Raw genomic sequence first — 18,960 nt, 5'->3', positions numbered from 1 at the left:
AGTTTCCAAACGTTCTTTCTTTCCCACCCATAGTCAAGATCTGTGCCTTAAAACCCAGCACAGTTTAGAAATGCAACAACTAATTTTTCAAATCCTATCAATAACAGTATTCATAAATGCAAATGTCTGCACACATATACATGCATGTATTTAAACAGACAGAAATTGTTCCATGTATGCTGCTCCAATTGAACTTCTGACCCAAAGAGCCAATGAAGAGAGCACAGAAATGAACATTTTCTCAATTGAAAAAACCCTGAACACCAAACCAGGAACATGACTACCATCCAACACTAACAATACTTACAATTCTCTTTTGTGCCTGGGAACAGTATCATCAGTCAGTTTATACACTCCTTCTGCAGAGATCCAGTGGGAGCAGGGAAGATTTTACCAGGAGAGCTTTGTGGGTTTTGGAAAGAGGAGAGGAGTTTGAATAGTGACATTAGTACCTCTTGGTGCACCCAGGAAGGCCATGTATCTCCCAGGAAGGCCACCCCAGAGTTGCCCACGCTGGGAGTGATGGCTGCTCCCATCCTGTGTTGCTGCAGTGGCATCATCCCACCTTCTCCTCTTTCACCTTTGAGATCCGTGGGATGAAGCACCAAGGACAATAACAACCATTTCCAACCACAATCTCTGGGGCCAAAGCAAAAAAGGGGGGACCAGTATTTAAGAACTACCATAAAGAGGCAGAGAAGCTGGAGTGCTCTGCATTCCAGAAGGGTGGAAAGAACTGGAATGCCCACTGGCTCTTTGTGGAGAGGTGGATGTGCCCTGGGGAGGGCTGCACCCACCAAAACTTCACAACTGAACAACTCAGCACCTGAAGCTGCCATAATCAGCTTGTGCTCAAAATCAGCCAGCATAAGGATGTACCCTCATCTCCTATGATTCTGTAACGGCAGTGAAAGCTTTTCCAAATGTTTAAGAGACTAGTTGTCAGTGGACTCACCATATTATGGTATAAATATTTTAAAAAGCTATAAAAACAAATCATCAAAACTGCAGAGGTTTGAGCTCTGTAACTACAGTTTTGTACTACTGGCAGCCCAAAGTGCAGCATCCAGCAGAGCTACTCCACCTCCTCCTTGAACACCAGCAAACTCAGAATCTTCTCCAAAACATTTGCCAAGAGTTTTAGTAAGTGTGAAGGTATCAAACTTCATTTACACAAAAGCATTTCTCCTCAGCCTTGGGAATCATTGTTGCTCCCTTTGCAGGGTTGGAATTGTCCTGCAGCCAGCACTGTGCCAGAGAAAGGAAACCTGGAACAGATGCACAACAGGTAAGGCTGACGTTCACCTACATTTGTTATCATGCAAGTCAGTGACTGACAGAAATAGTCCCAGACTTTGCACATTTGAGAACATTTCATCACTTTCCAATTAAAATTCTGACCTTGCTTGAACTGTTGTATCTCTACAGAAACAATCTCCTTTTACAGTAATATTTAAAAATACTAAATAAAAGAACCATGAACTGCTTTTCTAAGGAGAAAGTTGCTTAGTCAAGACTGAACAGTGGACTGGAAACAGAATGGGAGCCGAGAGGGCAGTAACAATCACCTCCCAGGAGATGGAATCTGTTTGCAAAAGCCTTCAAAGCACAGAATTCAACTGAGAAGATAAATCAATAAATAAAACCATGCTGTTGTATCAGCAATAAATAGACACTGATGACAGTTCAGCTAGGACCTCAGAGTGTCCACCTGTAGCCCCGTTTCAACTGAAAATCTGGAGGACCTATATTTTAAGGAGAGATTAGCCAGAATTGTCATGAAAATTGAAAACCCAAGAGGCTTTGACCTCTGTTAACAATCTATCATCTAACCTACATGAAAGCTGCACTCTTAAGTTGATAGCTTGGCTCTGTGCCACTTACAGGCCCAAACTCAACACCAGAGACACCGACAATTTGGGTAATTTTGCTACCACACCCAGAAAACACAACAGCAAGCTGAATCTAGAGGCCAGCTTGAACCAAGGGCTGGATTTTGGTGTCAGGAGGAGCTGGGAGGCGCAAGGCAAAACTACCCCCTGCAAAGAGCTCTCATAAAAGAACTTTCCACTATTGGAAACTATTCTGTCCAGGGCAACAAGCACCTCCTCTGCAACAGAGCAGCAGGGGCATGCACTTGGCTTTGTGATTTATTCCACGAAAAGGGTTACCAGGGATGTAGTCATCATCTTCTATAAACATTTCGGGAGCAAAGCACACATGTGATCTCAGAGCAAGTGCTAGAGGAGAGGGAGGAGTGGAAACCACGTAAGAGTAATCAATTAATCTTATGTTCTCAATTTGGTTCATCAAGAAGAGCAGGGAGGTTTAAACACCTGTGTCTTCTCAGAAAAATGTTTTATTTCCCCGAGTTGAACTTCTTGTGTTTAGGAGTGATTACAAGAAGCATCTTCTCAATTAGTCACTGCATTAGAAAGCCACTTAAAAGTCACTTTCTGTTCTATGACACTTTCCAAGACAGAGTTATAGCTATTAATAAATTATTAACGGCTACAAAACTGCTATGAGAAGGCCTCAGGACAAATTACTCTACTTTCTTTTAGCCTTTAACCAAAAGGACCTTCTTCCAATTCTTTCAGGCTAATACTTTCAATATAGATCAAAAGTAGGGCAATAGCAATGTTTCAAAAGTACTTTTGAAATTAGACACACACCCCCCCTTGCATTAGATCCTGCAATTTATATACTCTATAGTAGTAACTGACATTGATATATAACATCTCTATAATATGAATATGCATAGTAAAGTACACATCATTTTCTTTTTACTTAACAGTGGTAAAACCAATCATCTACTTGTCATTTTCCACCTGCTTCTCAAAAGAAAACAGTGTTTTGTCTATGGATGCCTGGCAATGTCTCTGCCAGTGATGTAAGAGGGGACTTGAGTTGTACAGCAAACAAAGCTGCATTTTCCGCCTCTGAAATAGGTTCCACACAGAATGCAACTCAAATCTTTGAAGGTCCTTAGAAAATATGGATAAAATTGACAGAACTGTTTTGCTTTGACAAGTTCCAGCTCTGGTACACTTAAAACTACTTAGTTTTGAAGCAGTTTACTAACGAAGAGTCGCCACATACAAGGTGTACACTGGCTACACACTTTGCAAACTACAGAAATATTTCTGTCCCAGCCTTCTTTTAGGCCAGAAAAGAGCAGAGCAGTACAGCATGTACACTTGTTTGCTTTTCCATTAACAAGATTCCTTGTGTCACTACAGCTGGCTCTGTCCATACTGGTGACTGGCCTTACTGTTTTTATTACTTGCTCAGAAAGGAGACTGCACAAAGGCTATTTTCAGGGCTGAATACTTAGATCTCAAAATATGGTTAATTTGACCATTGAAGACTAATGTTCTGGAGTTCCAGCACTCTTCAAGCAGGATACCTTTCCCAGACAATTTGGAAGGACCCTAAGAGACACCACAATTTTACCACACGACAGCTTACATTTCAGTTTTGTTACAGTGTTTGTTGCTTGTATGACCCAAATGCTGCTGAGTTATAATTCTAGGAAGTTGCCTTTCCTCAAGTTTCTCTTAAAAATAAACCTAACAAACACAGTTCTGGGTATAAACAAAACCCAAAAAACCTGAGAGCTTTCCACACACTTAAGCCCTGTAGGACACTTCTCTGGCTATTCCCTGTAGAACTATTTATCTGACATAATGCAGTCTTAGGCATTCGGTACACTACCAAGGGGTGATTCCATTAACAAAAAGCCAGCTCTTTTCATCTTAGTCACTTAAAATTCAAAATACGTGTATTGCTATCCACATGAGATTTAACACACACCAAAAATAAAAAACTTTAGATGATTAAGACATTGTCCACATTCAACAAAATGAACAGTTCACTCTGGTATGTGAATCTTTGCTGTATCATTACACTGATTAACAAGAGACCTTCTAGTCTTCACCTCAGGAGTTGGAATTAGGCTGCCGCAAGGTGTGCAGTCAGTAGTTGATAAGACAGGACATACACAAGGGCTCACTGTAATGCAAATTCCAAATCTAATTCCTTGGCACAGTCATCATGAACCTTGCCCTGGTTCCTCCTCACTTAACATCCAATTCATTCATTACAATAAAGCAACTTACCTGAACAGATCCAGAATGTCTTCTCCCACATGAAGTCCACTCTTGGCACCTACACATCCCAAACTGGATGCTTTAGGGCAATAGTCATCAGGCTGCCCCAGATGCATGTGGTGTTGGCTCCTCTCTTCCCAGCTCCCCTGCTTCCTCGGCACCTCCCGAGAGGCAAAGCAGCCCCCACACCACAAAAGTATCCCCCAGTCTCAAAACCACAGTAAGGGAATATGACCTGTGCATTAATGTCAACACATCAGGAGGGAAGAAGCCAAGATACAGATCATGGAGGAAGGCCTGAAGGAACACTGTGCTCTATGGTGCATCTCGCTCTACACCCCAGGCTCCCAGAGCTTCCACTACTTCTCTGTAAAGCCCAAACACTCCCTTCTCACTAGGAGGTATTTTTCAGAAAGCTAATCTTTAAGACGCTGAAAGCCACAGAAACTGCTCTTGGCAGCTTCTTCCAACAGTTAATCATCCATGTGTTAAAAATGTATGTTTATCTTCTCATTTTAATTTGTCTAGCCTGATACACATATTTATACTCTTCTTCCAAACAAGGTGACCTTTGATATGCACAGTTTTTTCAAACTGGTGTACGCATTTTTTAGAATCAAAGTGGAATTTGGCACACCATCCTCAGGCTGTAGAAGCACCTCCCTTGCTTGTGCTGGCAGGGAAACAGCCTCCAGAGCAGCCCTGAGCCTGGGCAGCCAGGGAACAGGCAGGGTGAGGAGGAGACACAGACAAACACCCACCACTTCTGCATTCACTGTGATAACTCGTGATCATGTTTTCCTGATGAGAAAAGCAAAAGCCAAATGAGGAGAAAAGTCCTTGAAATTTATGTCAACAGCACAAAACAAGCTGCATTGTTTTCCTGCTTCTTCCTTACTGGCTTCAAGGACCTTAAGATTTGCTCTTCTTCTCAGGGCTAAACCATCCAATCCCAGAAAAGACAGAAGTAGCACTAGAAGTGTTTAATAAAAGAAACATTTCAGTGGTGGTCCTAACTCTCAAGGTGAATGTCCCCGAGAGGAAAATCTTCCACCTCTTTTGCAGTTACTCAGGAACTCAGTCAAAATCTGAGGGCAGGATGCTTGTGAACCCTACTCCTAGTGCTTGCAGGCAATACCAGATACACCCAAAACAGGTCTAAGTGAATTTCTAGCTCTCTACTGCTCTCCTGGACACCCAGCTCCCACTTTGTGTAGAACAGATGAATAATGTCCTTTCATTATTGAAGTGCAGTACATTTGGTGGTAAGGACCTGACCGTATTTCCATAGGCACCCAGCAGTAAGAAATGTATACACTGAGATTAGCAGAGTAATTCTCAGGGGTGTCTGAGTGACTGATTAACAGGAGATGACCAATTAAGTCAAAGCACCAAAGTGCTTTCTGATGAGAGGCAGTGTTATTGCAGAAAGCCTGGCCAAACTCCTCTGAAGACAGAAGGCCTAGTCCTCTGACTCTGGCAAAGAAAAGCTGCAGGAAAGGCTGAGCCTTGGCCATATAAGTTTTCTCCACTTTCCTTCAGAAATAATTTCACAGAGAAGTTCAAAACAATTTTTTAAACATCCACTGTCTAGCTCCTGCTGGAAGGAGAATGACAGAGACTGATACTACAGAATGCTCTTTCACAAAAGCAAAGCACGGTACTTCTGTTGCAGAGTATGACAAATATCACAACAGGATGACAAATTCAGATTTCATTTCTGTAGAGGGTAAAAGACAACCTCCAACTTCATGTCTAGGAAAAAACTTTGCCAGAGGTGGCTATGGTGACAGTTATGCAAATGTGTGATAAATGAGCAAGTTAATCTTACTCTATATATCCATTACAAAGATTTAACACAGACTTGACATGTATTTCTGGAGGGAAACCGAAAGATGGATGAGGCTGCCCAGCTTCTCTACCAGATGTCTCAAAGCCTCTGCAGCCTCATGACTTTTTTCATTATTGGGAGGTAAACTCCCCTCCTGCACCACAATTCAGTCAAGCTTGTGACTGCAACCAAGACAGAAGATTCCAGAACTACTGCTTTGCATTTTCAGCTGGTTTAGTAACACCTCCAAGCAACTCCATTACAGACACAGCCAAATAATTCTCTTTTCTGGCCATCAGGAATGTGTGTTCCACAACATGAATTCTATGATCAGTCACCCAGGCTGGATTCCTCTCCCATTCTCGTAACTCAAATAAATTTACAAATAAGAAACAATAACAGAAAAATTCAAATTTGACTTTTAACAGCCAAAAAAAGGAGGAACTGAAGCCTTCTCAATGCAACATGCAGCATCCTACTTGAGTTTTTACAAACTAGGTGTTACTATTTAATCTCTCTAACATTCAGGTGTATGAAAGGATTCATCTTTATTTTCACTGCTGGTAAACTAGCATCTACAGGATTTTGTCTATTTTTATGAAATTCACTTGAAGTTGGTTGCATTGAAAAGAAGAGCTAGAAGAGCTCTCATTTGAGATTCAGAGGTAAGGATAAGCTATAGGCCAAAGCCAAGTTTTAAGAGTTATTACTAGAAGCCTCTAAAAATATATTTTCTTGACTGTCAGTTTTAAGTCAGGTTCAAAAACTACCTATTTTTAGTGAGTTTAAAATTAACTCAATATGCTGCAAAGTTAACTTTATTGCAGAAGCCAGAGAACTAAAGAGACAATTCTATTTAACAGTGTCCTCCTGGCAAAATGTTTTATTTATCTTCTCAATTAAACATACTTTAATCCCCACCACGACATTGGAAGCTGACATCATCTGAAAGTATCCAGAAGGTAATTAGCAGCCAGGCTATCAGTGCAATAATCTACCTCACACCAGGACAGCCCAGCTTTCAGGCCTGGGTACTATCTCCTCCAAACTCCTGCATATCTTTCGGCCACAGCAGCATGACAAGAGCATAGAGTACTCATGTGGGGTTTTGATTAACTTTCTACCAGCTGTTGTAAGTGAGATAACACCTAATGCAGTGCTGAGTCTGCCAGAAGAGAGTTTTCAGAGAAGTTTCAATGAGTTTCAATCAGCAGTCAACTTCCACAGGTTCAGGGTTACAGCTCTGAACATCACAGGATTTTAATTCTTTCATTTTTTTTTTTAATCTCACAGCAGCATCTCAATCATGAAGTTTATTATTTTGTGAATGTATGACCTATATAGCAGAGTATAAACCAACCACCTTCAGCTCTAACCTTTCAGGAGTGCATTTCACTCAACAACCAACTCTAGCCAAGGTATTCTTTTCAAAACGAAGTAGGAAACCCCCTAGAATTATAAATTCAAAGGTACAGTTTGTAACACTAACAATGTAAACATTCTTCATTCCAGCACTGTGGCAACATAAGGACCATTTCAGCATTTCAGGTGGAAGATAAGTTCTGTACCTACAACCTCTTGAAGACAAACAATAACAAGAAAACCCAAACTGTCTGTGTTGAGTACTATGCAAACCAAGTCTATGGTCACAATTCAATCCTAAAGTAAACAAGCCCCGAGGGAGCAGACAGTGCAAACAAGCTTCCTTAAGTTAAAAAAAGGAAAGTTTCAAAGTTTGGTTACTGCTGACTGGCAGATTACTGAGGTCCATATTGCCACTAGCCCATGAGAATACCATGACTTAAAAATAAGCCTAAATACAAGACATCCAAAAATCACAACCAAAGAGGCAGATTTTCCAAAAATACTAAGAAACACTTCCACAAAAAAGTTAACAAGTGTTCTAATACTAAGTACTGAGCACTTTTCGAAGGTTCTTTGACCACAAGCCTCAAAGAGCTGTAGCATTCATTCTGCAACACAACTATCTTCAGAAGCACTATCCTGTTACAGCCACAGATTAAACTCTGGCAAAGGAGATATTAAGCTCACTTCTCAAACAGAACAGAAGCAGACTCAGGAACTCACATTTCCAAAACTAAAGAAATAAAATCTACCATTATCACTGGACCATCCCACAGATGGTCTGAAACACAGCACAACTAAATACAAAAGACAAACTTCCAGTTACACCTAATGCCAAAACACTGAAGGACTCAAGGAAACAGGATAACCAAACACAAACACCGAGAAGAGACACAAAAGCCTTGGGCTTAGAGATGATGGGTTTTTATATCTTTTACAATCTTGTTTTCAGCATTCTAACTCAGCTCATCAATTAATCACAAGCTGATACAGGAGCCACTTTACAAATGCTACGTATACAATGTCTGCAGAGCAGCTTTGTCACCTACACCACAAACCAACCCCTCTCATTCTCAGCAGAGAAGGTATTGTGAGAACTGAGAACTGCAGGAGTGCAGCCATTTTACAATGTGAAGCATTCTGACACAAAATCCCAAACTCCTTCAGTAAAGCTGAGTGGAAGGGGTGCCATGCAATCTACAGAGAAACCAGAGTTAGTGTGCTGCACTGGAATTACTGCCATGCACAAGGGACCAGAAAGAGGTTGCACCAGGAGAAAGCATTACAAAGTTCTTGTATCCACCAATGAACTTTGAAGCAGAGCATGAAAGAGTAAATGACTTAGCAGGTTCAAAAACTCCATCTCAGTTTTTCCAAACCACTGGGGAAGCTTAATTTAAATGGGATGGTGTCCCTAAACATTGAGAATTAATCCCTCATGTATGAAAAGATAGCACTTTTAATCCAACAGCACCTGGTTTTGAAAGCTGCCTCATCCCAGTGTACATTTGATGCCTAGCATTTGCTATCAAGAATCTTTTCTGTTACTATTTTGTACTGTTTTGGCCAAAATTGAAGTTTAAGGAAACTTGCTGCCCTTGATGATCTATCACTTCTAGTGAACAGGTCATGTACATCTATGGAAATTATATATTAGAAAGGAACAACATAAATTTTTTTTTCAAAGCAACCTAACAAGTAGGTTTTCAGGAGAAAATAACTAAATTCAGCAGAAGAAATTCTGAATGTAACATGGAATGTGAATTTATTTTGTGTTTTAAAAATGAAGCTGGATGCAAGAAGTTGCATCCCAAAAAAATGTTGGATGTGGTGTTATTTCAAAAGAGCACACTGAGAGAGATTGAGACTATTAGGTTTAGGTCAAGTAAACGATGACAGTGTTTTACAGCTGGACCAAGACCACATATCCAGTTCAACCACCAGCCTACGGAAACACTGGTGTGTGGGTATCTCACTCCTGCAGGAATCTACTGCCAAATTCGGCCTTCTGCTGACTCCTTCCTTGTGTTTTGCCAGTTTCTCTTTCTACCAAGGAAGTGCAGCACTGCCATTTTAATGCTGCATTTTGGCCAACTCTGACAAGCAGCTTGAGGGACCTGAAGGCAGAACAGAGACTATCCAAAACACTGGATCTTGAGCACATTTAGTGTTAAAAAATTTCACTATTGAACCCTGGAGTGACTTGTTTGTGTGTAACACTGTGAGAAGGACCACACTTTTCTAGGTAAGAAGATAAGCATGCGGGTACAGATTTGCCACCTTAATTGTGTTCTTAACCTATGCAAGGTAATTGAAATGTTGAAGAAGATGACCTGGAATAAAACTAGAAGGCGAAGTTTGGCATTTTAATATAAAACCTATGGGTATCCACAGGAAGGCATTCAAACTCAACTCCAGATTGTCCTAATTTTATTTGACTTGGTTAATCAATTTTAAAGCACTTTTTACAATTTACATAATTTAAAGGAGCACAGTGCATCCTATAAATATAAATTAACATTTTTAATAACTCAAGACATCACAACAAAGCCAAATTTTGAAATAAATTTCATGTTTAGTTATCTGCATCAAGAAGTAACATACATGGGGAGGGGAAAAAACAGCATTAACAAGAAAACACTGTTTAGTTCTAAACTAAGTTTGTGCTTCTACATCAAAAACACAACACTGAAGTGACAGGAACTCTGCAAAGAACTTGAAAAGGTACATAACTCTTTTAGTCCCAAAACCAAAGTATGTATTTATTTTTTCTTCTACATGTTATTTTTTTCAGTTCTATCAAATTAGCATTAATGGTAGAGGGACAAAAGTACAATATACTAACTTTTCTGCAAATACAAATTCTGTTGTAGCAGTTTGTTAGCTTGGTTTGGCTTAAGTTGAAATGGTTTTCCTGCATGAAAAACAAGAGCATATCTTTTCAATGTATTTAATAATCAACACATTTGTTAGTACAAAGCAGGTGGTGTTCAGCAAGAAGGCATTAGGTGATCAGTTGAAAACACCATGCTTTTTTTTTTTTTTTTTTTTAAAAACACTAAGCCACTCTGAAGAGTTTTGTGAAGGCCAGATGTTCAAAGCTGGTGCACAGATGAAAACTGCAGATCCATGATTTATGCATGGAACTAGCCAGAACCTGGCAGGTGTTAACATACACCATTAGTTACCTGCATGTTTTCTCTGTGACGCACCAAAACCAACTCATCTTTTTCCCTAAACTTTGAAAATCTGGTCTTAAGTAAAAATGAACACTTTACTTCACTCCATTAATTTAGCAAAGGACATTAATCCATATTTCAATTTTTGCTTGAGGACTAAAAATAAGAGTGAGATATCATAATTCCTAATAATTTTGTCCAACTCTTCAAAGCAAATTATTATTTGTTCTCAAAATATCCAAAAAATCTCATAACTCTGAAAGTCTTTTTGTAATTATTAAATTTTAAATAAATAAATTTATTAAATGTGTATTTATATTCATTACAGATTATTTTTTGAAGCAAATCTCAATCTCAGAATTTAAAACTTTAGGAAACTTTTTAAAATAGAGTTGCTTCAGGCCTAGACCTAAAATAATTACATATTAGGGCAAAAGATGGAGTTAGAGAGTCAGCCTCTGAATGCTCCTTAAAAATAGGTACTTCAAATACCAGTTTAGAAATGAAATTAAAAATCATGTTTTCAGTCACACTTGAAGAAAACATCTGCAAAGAAAAAAAGGCCCTCATCCTTAAGATCGAAGAAAAAGATGGTAAGGAGAAAAAAAAAAAAGCACCGTTTTCCCAAGTTGCCCAAATCACACACAGACACAGGAAGGTTACAAATGCCATTCATGAAAGAATGCACCACAAACATCAGCATTTATTCATTTTGAATTTTTTTTTAGCAAATGACAAAAGACTCAGCTCACTGGCTTCACTTTTGTTTATCTTTTGCTTACATTACACATTTAAACATTTGTCAAAACTTACTAAAGTTGTCTGCATTCATGCACAACTAGAAAACATCCTTAATTTATTTAAACCAGAAATGCATTACCAGAAATGTATTAACATTGTTCACTACTAAACATTAAAAAAAAAAAAAAAAGTTGAAATTATTAAAAAGGTTATCCTGGAACTGTTAACTTCACAGCAGACTTAAACTACTAATTGGCTCACATTTCAAATTGGAAAAAGCAAGATTCATGCTAGTGTTAGTGTACATCTCGCCCTAGCACTACTGAAGGATCATGGTTCACCTTGATCACAGATAAGAAAAGAAAAGTGCATACAGAAGTTTACAACAATTTTAAGGACAAAAAATGGTCCAATTGATGTGGTCCCAACAATTAACTCAAAAGTCTATGACAAATATGAGCTTCTGTGAGCTACTTATACTACTTAAGATTGAGTACGGATATACAGAAAGTTGAATTCATTTGAAATCTTCAAAAAATGTTCCTGTCAATCCTCAAATGGTGGCTGTTATAGCTTAAAATTTCTGTTAAATGCGTGCGTTGAATTACTTGTTATCCAAGCGTAGCAGCTGCTCCTTACCATTTATTGTTAGCGACCTTAACTGGCCATCTTCTTCAACTTCTACTCTCTCTTGTCCATTCTCAATAATCCTGTAGGATAAAAACACCATGAGCCATTTTAGAGCACTTGCAGGCAGTTTTAAACACACACCAGACCTCGGCTTAGATAACGAACTGTAAGGGAGCACCACCTGCTTAATGCAACTGTACTTGGCAAGCTTTGGTATTTACCAGCGCCAGAGCTGTCACCAGTAACCATCTGCATTTCCCCACTGCTTACTCAGGAACATTGCCTTCTGGAAGCTGGAATCCTCCAGGATGTAGAGTTCACAGTTAACAGCTGCCACCTCATACATTGTCACAGTTGTGCTCACACTACACACTGTTATCTAGGCCTAAATGCCTTGACAGATCAACTGCACAATCCTGACATTGCATTTAGTCCCTACCTGTTTGTTAAATGTTTGATATTTTAGATCCAATCACAGTTTCTCATGATGTAAGGCACACAAGACAGTCTTTAATCCACTTTAAATTTGATCAGAGCAAGTAATTTGTAGACCTACTATACACCAACTTTATGACCAGCATGTATGTTTACAAAATTCAAGTATCCCTGACTGAAAAGAGATTAAAGAGCTTTTGAGTTTTCAGATTATTCTGAAATCTGACCACACTAGCATGTGACATGGTTTTTCTGAAATCTGACCACATCAGAGACTGTGTTTAAGTGGTCAAGATGATAGGAGCTCTCCAGTACAACAGGTCACAGAAGAACCTTACATTTACAGGTATGAGACACAAGTTAACAAAATAATTCATCCTCCCTTGCTTTTCCATATTTTTTTATTAAGTACTGAAATTACATTTAACTACTTGTTCAGTACTCCTATATTGATCATAATATTCCATGGTTATTCTATAGCTAAGACTCGGGTTTCCCAAATGCAATGATTATGAGTATGAAATGGAGAGAGGGTACACTGTGTACAGGACTTGAAAATTCACTTTCCAACAAACGGGCACATTCTTCTCCAAAGCAGGCTTCAGTTGCTTATTTCACTTAACAGACAGAAGAAAATTACTAGAAAGGCTTCACTCAAACACTGCCTAGGAAAGGACACTAAGCAGACGATAGGTAAAATTCTTTCCTAATGTCTGCAAAACTAAAAGTCTTCCCAATTCCCAGTTAAAAGCTTCACAATCAGTAGACACCAAGCACTTTCCTTCCAGAAGTTCAAGCTGACTGGGCAGACAGTAGTCAAGGACCATAATAAGAGGTGCAGCACTACACAGGAGGTTCTGATGCCTAAAAATACTTCAGCTACAGCACTAATTAACTCAATAATGCCAAGAAGAGACACAGAACGCAATAAAATACTTCAAAATGTGTCTAAGCATTCCAAGAAATCCAAGTAGTATGAGGAACACAACAAAAGTAAAAAAAATGTACATACATGTACACATATGTATGTGTACAAAGATATAGTACATTTATATGCATGTAATTATAGGTATGTAAGTCTCTACATATAGTTTCATATAAATACATTTATATCACTTACCTCTTTGTAGTAATTTTTCTGCCATTAACTATTTTAGTTGAGGTTGATACTGATTTGAAGTTTCCCATCCCACTGCCACCAAATGACGTAGAGGAGAACGATGAAGTAAGGCCTCCATGTCCCAGTGAGCCAAACGAAGCAAAACCTATTGAAAAAGAAGGCATTTGACTAAAAATATAATTCTGCATGACTGTGGAATCCAAATTTATCATCCATTCAGACTACATCCTACTTTCAGGAAGCCCTCAGCTGGTTGCATCACACAGCATCAGTGACTAAATGGCATTGAACACCAGCGTGAGAAGAAAACCATGGCTCCAGCCCCATCCATTTCTCACATATGGACCCACAGTTCAAGTTCCAAATGCACAACACTGCCCAAAAACCATTTGTCAACTCCTCCCCTGAAAAGGCATTCAAGCCTGTCAGCTGAACTCAACCTTTATCCATTCTCTGCACTCAGGGGAAAGCCAGCAACTCTAATGAATCTGATCACCAGCTTTAGTGCAGATGTTGGGATGCCTGGAGCTGGCAGACAGAACAAGTCCTGCCATCAGTAACATCCCAACCAATACCCAGAATCCCAGCACTCTGCCAGCAACTCCCAGCAGCCTCCAGGATACACATCAGCACTCAAACTGATTAGGTAGCACCATGGAGTTAAGGCACATGTTTTTCAGGACCTGTAATAAAAGCCATCACACTCCTAAAAGCAAACAGAACAAAAGAATTCTAAAGCTACAAAGAAACTGCAGCACCAAAATAAAGAAAACAAAGTTCTACTTCTTAGAGATCTGTTCACTTTATATGAACTGTCAGGTAGCCCAAATACTGTAACTATAGCTTTATTTACATTTACACCTTACAGAGAGCAGCTCAATTTTAAAAAAAATACAAACAGTCCCAGAATTTCCTGAATGGAGAAACCATCTTATTATACTGCAATCCTTTGTGAGCCAAAATAGCATTCTTAAATGTTGTGGTATTTACCTGTGTCAAATGGAGAAAAGCCACTTCCAAAAGCAGGGAATCCACCAAAGGCAGAGAAAAATGATCCACCACCTCTGTTTCTGCTTCCCCTTGGACCCCGCCTGCCCCCGAAGAAGTCCTCAAAAGGGTCTTCTACAAAACAGAAGACAACATTTAAGAGGTCAATATTATTGAGTGATTCTGTATTTAATCATTAGGGATTCTTTATGTAAAAAAAAAAAAAAAACAAAACAAAACATTTTTTGTTACAGGTAAGATTTTTCCTTTGAAATATTTGGGGTTACTGAGCTAAGACTCCCCCAAAGGTAATTCCTATGCTCCTTCTGGTCTAAATTCTGCTTGCTGCTGGACCTAAAATTAAAATTAATTTTATTCATAAAAAGTAGTTGATTTCCTTATTTTATCTGTTTAGCATTATAAACTAGTAAACCTAATGGAAAATATTGCATACAGGTACCTGAACTTTCTAGCTTATTTCTATTCAAGATTTATTGTGGATCACCATGATCTGAAAAGTAACTTCCAGATAGGTTGTATTAATTATTGAAATCTAAGAACAGCAGCCAGGGATTGATGACTCATAATCCTAAAGTGTTCCAAGTGTTTAATTTAGCACTTGCCACATTAGATACTCCAAACATGTATTCTGATGCACATTTAGCAGAGAAGTATGGAGCTTTACACACTGTCCCAAAGAGGCATTTGGTCTGTACCAAGCAGGAGGAAGAGGGCAAAAACCGAGAAAGGGGGTCATGGATAAAATGCTATTTCAAATTCAAGTTCCACTGTTGTGTCATTCAGAACAGCTGTTGTTCCAGTCCCACCAGGAAGACAATAGTCTCTTTCCAAAAAGAAAGCAGGGGTGGCGGGGGGGGGGGCAGGGGGGGGAACAATGGGCCATGGAGTACAACACCAGCACCTACACAAGCAATCTTTATTTACCAGTATTACCAGAAAAATGCTTTTTTCTAATTCGCTTGAGACAAAGAGTAACAGAAAACAATTGTAATCATAAAACATAATACCTGCATTAAAACCAGAAAAGTTTAGGAACTACAACTACTCTCTTCATCAATCACAACTCTCCCAGAATGAGTGTTGTACAGTACACCAATGATTTTACCAAGTTTTGCAAGCAGAAACTCAATATTGAAAGGTACCAGTCTGAAATACTGCTCAGAATAAGCTTTTAGTGAAAAATGCAGAACCTGGTGATAGCAGCAATAGAGGCATAAAGCAAGGAGAGACTTGTGACTGCCTGACTGTTCAGAATTACAGCTGACAAAGAGGTCAGAAACGCAGTATTTGTTCCACCTCTGGTACCTCCACAAAAATCCAAGCTGATTTATGATAAATCACCAAGTTAATGCAATATGCATTATGCACCATTAAGTAATCAATATGATAATAAAAAGATATAAGCTACCATCTGGTTTTTGTGCAATTACTTAAATGTGAAACGTCACAATGTATTTATGCTGAACGAGGGCAGCTGCTAAAAAATAACCCTACCCCTCTCCTAACCTCCATAGTTAGTGAGTAAACACAGGACCAAACTTTTATCTTACATACAATAGGCAAGCAAGTGATAAGATTTTTTTCTATCTCCCACACTTTTTGCTTTGCAGCTTCTTTTCTTTCCATGTAAAGCAGGTTTTGCGCAATATAAAGATGACCTGTTAGTACCTTCATTGAAGTTAACCAACACTTGAGCATGGAAATATGGGAATTATTGTAATTTCCAAAACAAGCACTATGTCCATTTAAAAAAAGGCCAGTTTTGTCAGTCTAGCATATCAACCAGCAAGTACAACCACTGCAGTTAATTGTTTTGTAGTCCAATTTATTCTCACAGGAATGACTCATAGGTTAGTTATGAAGGTCATTCACTCACGTGTACAAATGATCTATATTATATTACTCCCAGTGTTAAGCTTTCTATTTATAATCCAAATTTTCTTGTTACCTGGAGTTTGAATAAAAACAAAACAACCTATCATGTAAGCTTTGAATTTTTAATCTCCCACAGCATATCAGCTTGTTCTGCAAGTCAATCTCTCCTCCCCAGCACAACAGCTGCAGAAACAAAGTTATTTAAGGGAAGATCATAGACTCTCCTAGAGATCCCTGATATCAACCCAGCTTCTCAGTGGATTATTGCCACACCAAAATCCAGTCAAGACTTGCCATGCCTTATCAACCTGCACAGCAAAGGAAGAGGTCAGCACTTGGTATCAGCACGTGTTCAACCGTCAGGTGATTGCTGTCAGCAGCCCTGGGGACAACCCTCCAGTGCTCTTCCTGTAATTCTCTCAAGTAAGACAGACCAACCACTCTTCCACACTGCACTGCAGAATGCTCAGCAAGATGAATTATGCAGAGACAGAAAAGGGGCAGGACTTTTCAGAGAAACTATTCCTTTAATATTTTGACAGCCAAGTACAGCAGGCAGAAGAAAAAAAAATACCAAAAACATTGAGACAAGGCAGCAGTAGGCTGCTGCACTATAATTTTTTGTATCTACCACTAAATACACATTAATACAGCAACCTCACAGCTACTCAGACCCTGTTTATGCTCTTACCCCCTAAATCAGGATGATTAATAGCACCACTCAGCAAAATAATAACATTTCAGCCCTGTAAGTCTATTTTAGCAGAACCTTTCTATCCCCAATAACCTTTTCACAAAGGCCTTTTCCAAACTGTTAAAATGCAGGGTGTTGGGGGTTTTTTTAATAATTCCTCTTATTATAGTCATTTTGGTATTTCCAGTCCATTTTTTACTGAATATGAGCAGCATATCAGATTAAGAAAACTAAGCAGCAAAAAGAAAAGAAAAAAAAATACAAAAATGTGAATACAACTTCCAAGCTTCAGATAACCAAAATGCTAAACCAGTGATACTTAAGAGTATTAGTAAATACTGTTTGGAGATAAAACTCTGTATATTATAATCTAGGTATTACCAGAAGCTTATAGGAGGACAGAGTATTAAATTCAGTTTCAAGAAAAATGTTGCAGTACACTCCTAATGCAGAATTTGCGGTGCTGTCAAAACAGCAGATGAGAAAAAACAAAAGGTGAGAAACATCAAGAAAGCCAGTGAGACAGACTTATCTATCAGCAACAGCAGATGACATGAAACTTTTTGGAAAAAGGCAAGTGCTTAAGCAAAGAACTCATGTTCTTTGCCCATTACCAAAACACCAGACAAAATGAAGGTCTTCAGGACTCTTGCTGTTACTAGGTAGGAAGACTGAAGTTAAAGAAGCCAAAAAGCCAATGTGGAGATTGGAACACAAAACCCCCAGCAACACAGAAGACTGTACACTAACAAACCTGTCTGAAAATAATTGCATTAGAGGTAATGTTTCCAAGAAAAATTACTTTCTTTAGAAAAATCTTTGCTAATTCAAAAGCAACAGCTGTCTTTTTCCTCTGGGCAAAACATTAAACCTGCTCCCTACAAACCATGGAATATTACCTTGCTTTTCTGTAGTCACAGGAAAAGAATTTCACCTCTAAACAGGTCAAATAACAACAACTACTGTAATAAATATCTCCCTGCAGTTCAAAATAAGGCAGGCTATGATCTCTTCACTCTGAGGAGTCCCCAGCTGCAACACAGAAACAGGATTTTCTCCCTTTCAGCTCATGGCAGAATACTACTTAAAAGATGTGATTGTTTTCCTTTCCTGCCTTGTGATCATGGAACCAAATAGCAAGTTGCACTAATTCACTGATCCAAAAGAACACCGAGTTGTTGCTTTCTGTTGCACCCATGAGCCAATCTGATTCAGCACTGGCAAGACTGGTGTTTCTGAAAAAAAAATGGCCAGAAAAGCACCATACAACGGAGAAGGGGGAAAAGGAGGCAAACCCCACAATTTGAAGCGTACCGTAACGCAGTTTAAATTAATGAAATTCATTATAGCAATCTAAGGCATTAGCTGAAATCACAATACATGATAATCTACAAGTGACACATTTCCTATGGCAGTCACTTCTACCAAGACCCTTGTATCCTGGCCTTTGGTTGGGGAACTAGATCAGGAATTGATATGCTGAAAAGAGCATCTCTCCAGACAAAAGAAAGTTCAGCCACATCAATTCTTTACTACAGTTTCCCGTGTGGCCAAAAAAGCAACTGTGCTGGTTACAAGGCAGGCAGCAGCCAAAGTGCCCAAGAGTCAAAGGCAGCACAGGAAGATGCTTTCAGTCACAGAACAATGTTTTTGCTGACTGAATGTTGAGCACGTTCCACAGCAATGCCATCATTCACCTCCAAAAATCAGAGGTGTTGAGATAAATGGTGAGCTGTCAGCAAATGCTCTGCCATGCACTGTCACAGTCAGAGATGTCGATAATCTTTTAGGGATAGTGTGCAAAGGGAATTTACCCTGTCCAAGCAGGATCACTGCTCAGGCCCCACTGGCTGGGACCACCTCCCCAACCAGTGACCCTTCTTTCCTTTATTCTCTGCCACCAGAGCCTCACTACTGCCTCTGCCAAAACAGGACACCTGAGCCGAGTGCTCGTATTATGGATGCAGGAG

At 39.2% G+C, this 18,960-nt stretch overlaps 1 protein-coding gene across 3 annotated transcripts in view; it reads right to left on the bottom strand.

Annotated features, from left to right (window-relative positions):
- The window catches only part of DNAJB6 (DnaJ heat shock protein family (Hsp40) member B6), a 65,947-nt gene that overhangs the window by 26,383 nt on the left and 20,604 nt on the right, over positions 1 to 18,960 (bottom strand). For all 3 annotated transcript variants that reach the window (XM_069006414.1, XM_069006413.1, XM_069006412.1), the window contains exons 6-8: positions 14,404 to 14,535; positions 13,414 to 13,558; positions 11,868 to 11,938 (exon numbers count right to left, since the gene is read on the bottom strand). In XM_069006414.1, coding sequence (XP_068862515.1) covers positions 11,868 to 11,938; positions 13,414 to 13,558; positions 14,404 to 14,535 — 348 coding nt within the window. The remainder of the gene's footprint in view (positions 1 to 11,867; positions 11,939 to 13,413; positions 13,559 to 14,403; positions 14,536 to 18,960) is intronic.

Source organism: Aphelocoma coerulescens, chromosome 2 (genome assembly GCF_041296385.1).
Source record: "Aphelocoma coerulescens isolate FSJ_1873_10779 chromosome 2, UR_Acoe_1.0, whole genome shotgun sequence".
Classification (NCBI taxonomy): Eukaryota; Metazoa; Chordata; class Aves; order Passeriformes; family Corvidae; genus Aphelocoma; species Aphelocoma coerulescens.
This window is presented reverse-complemented; position numbering and strand designations above follow the sequence as displayed.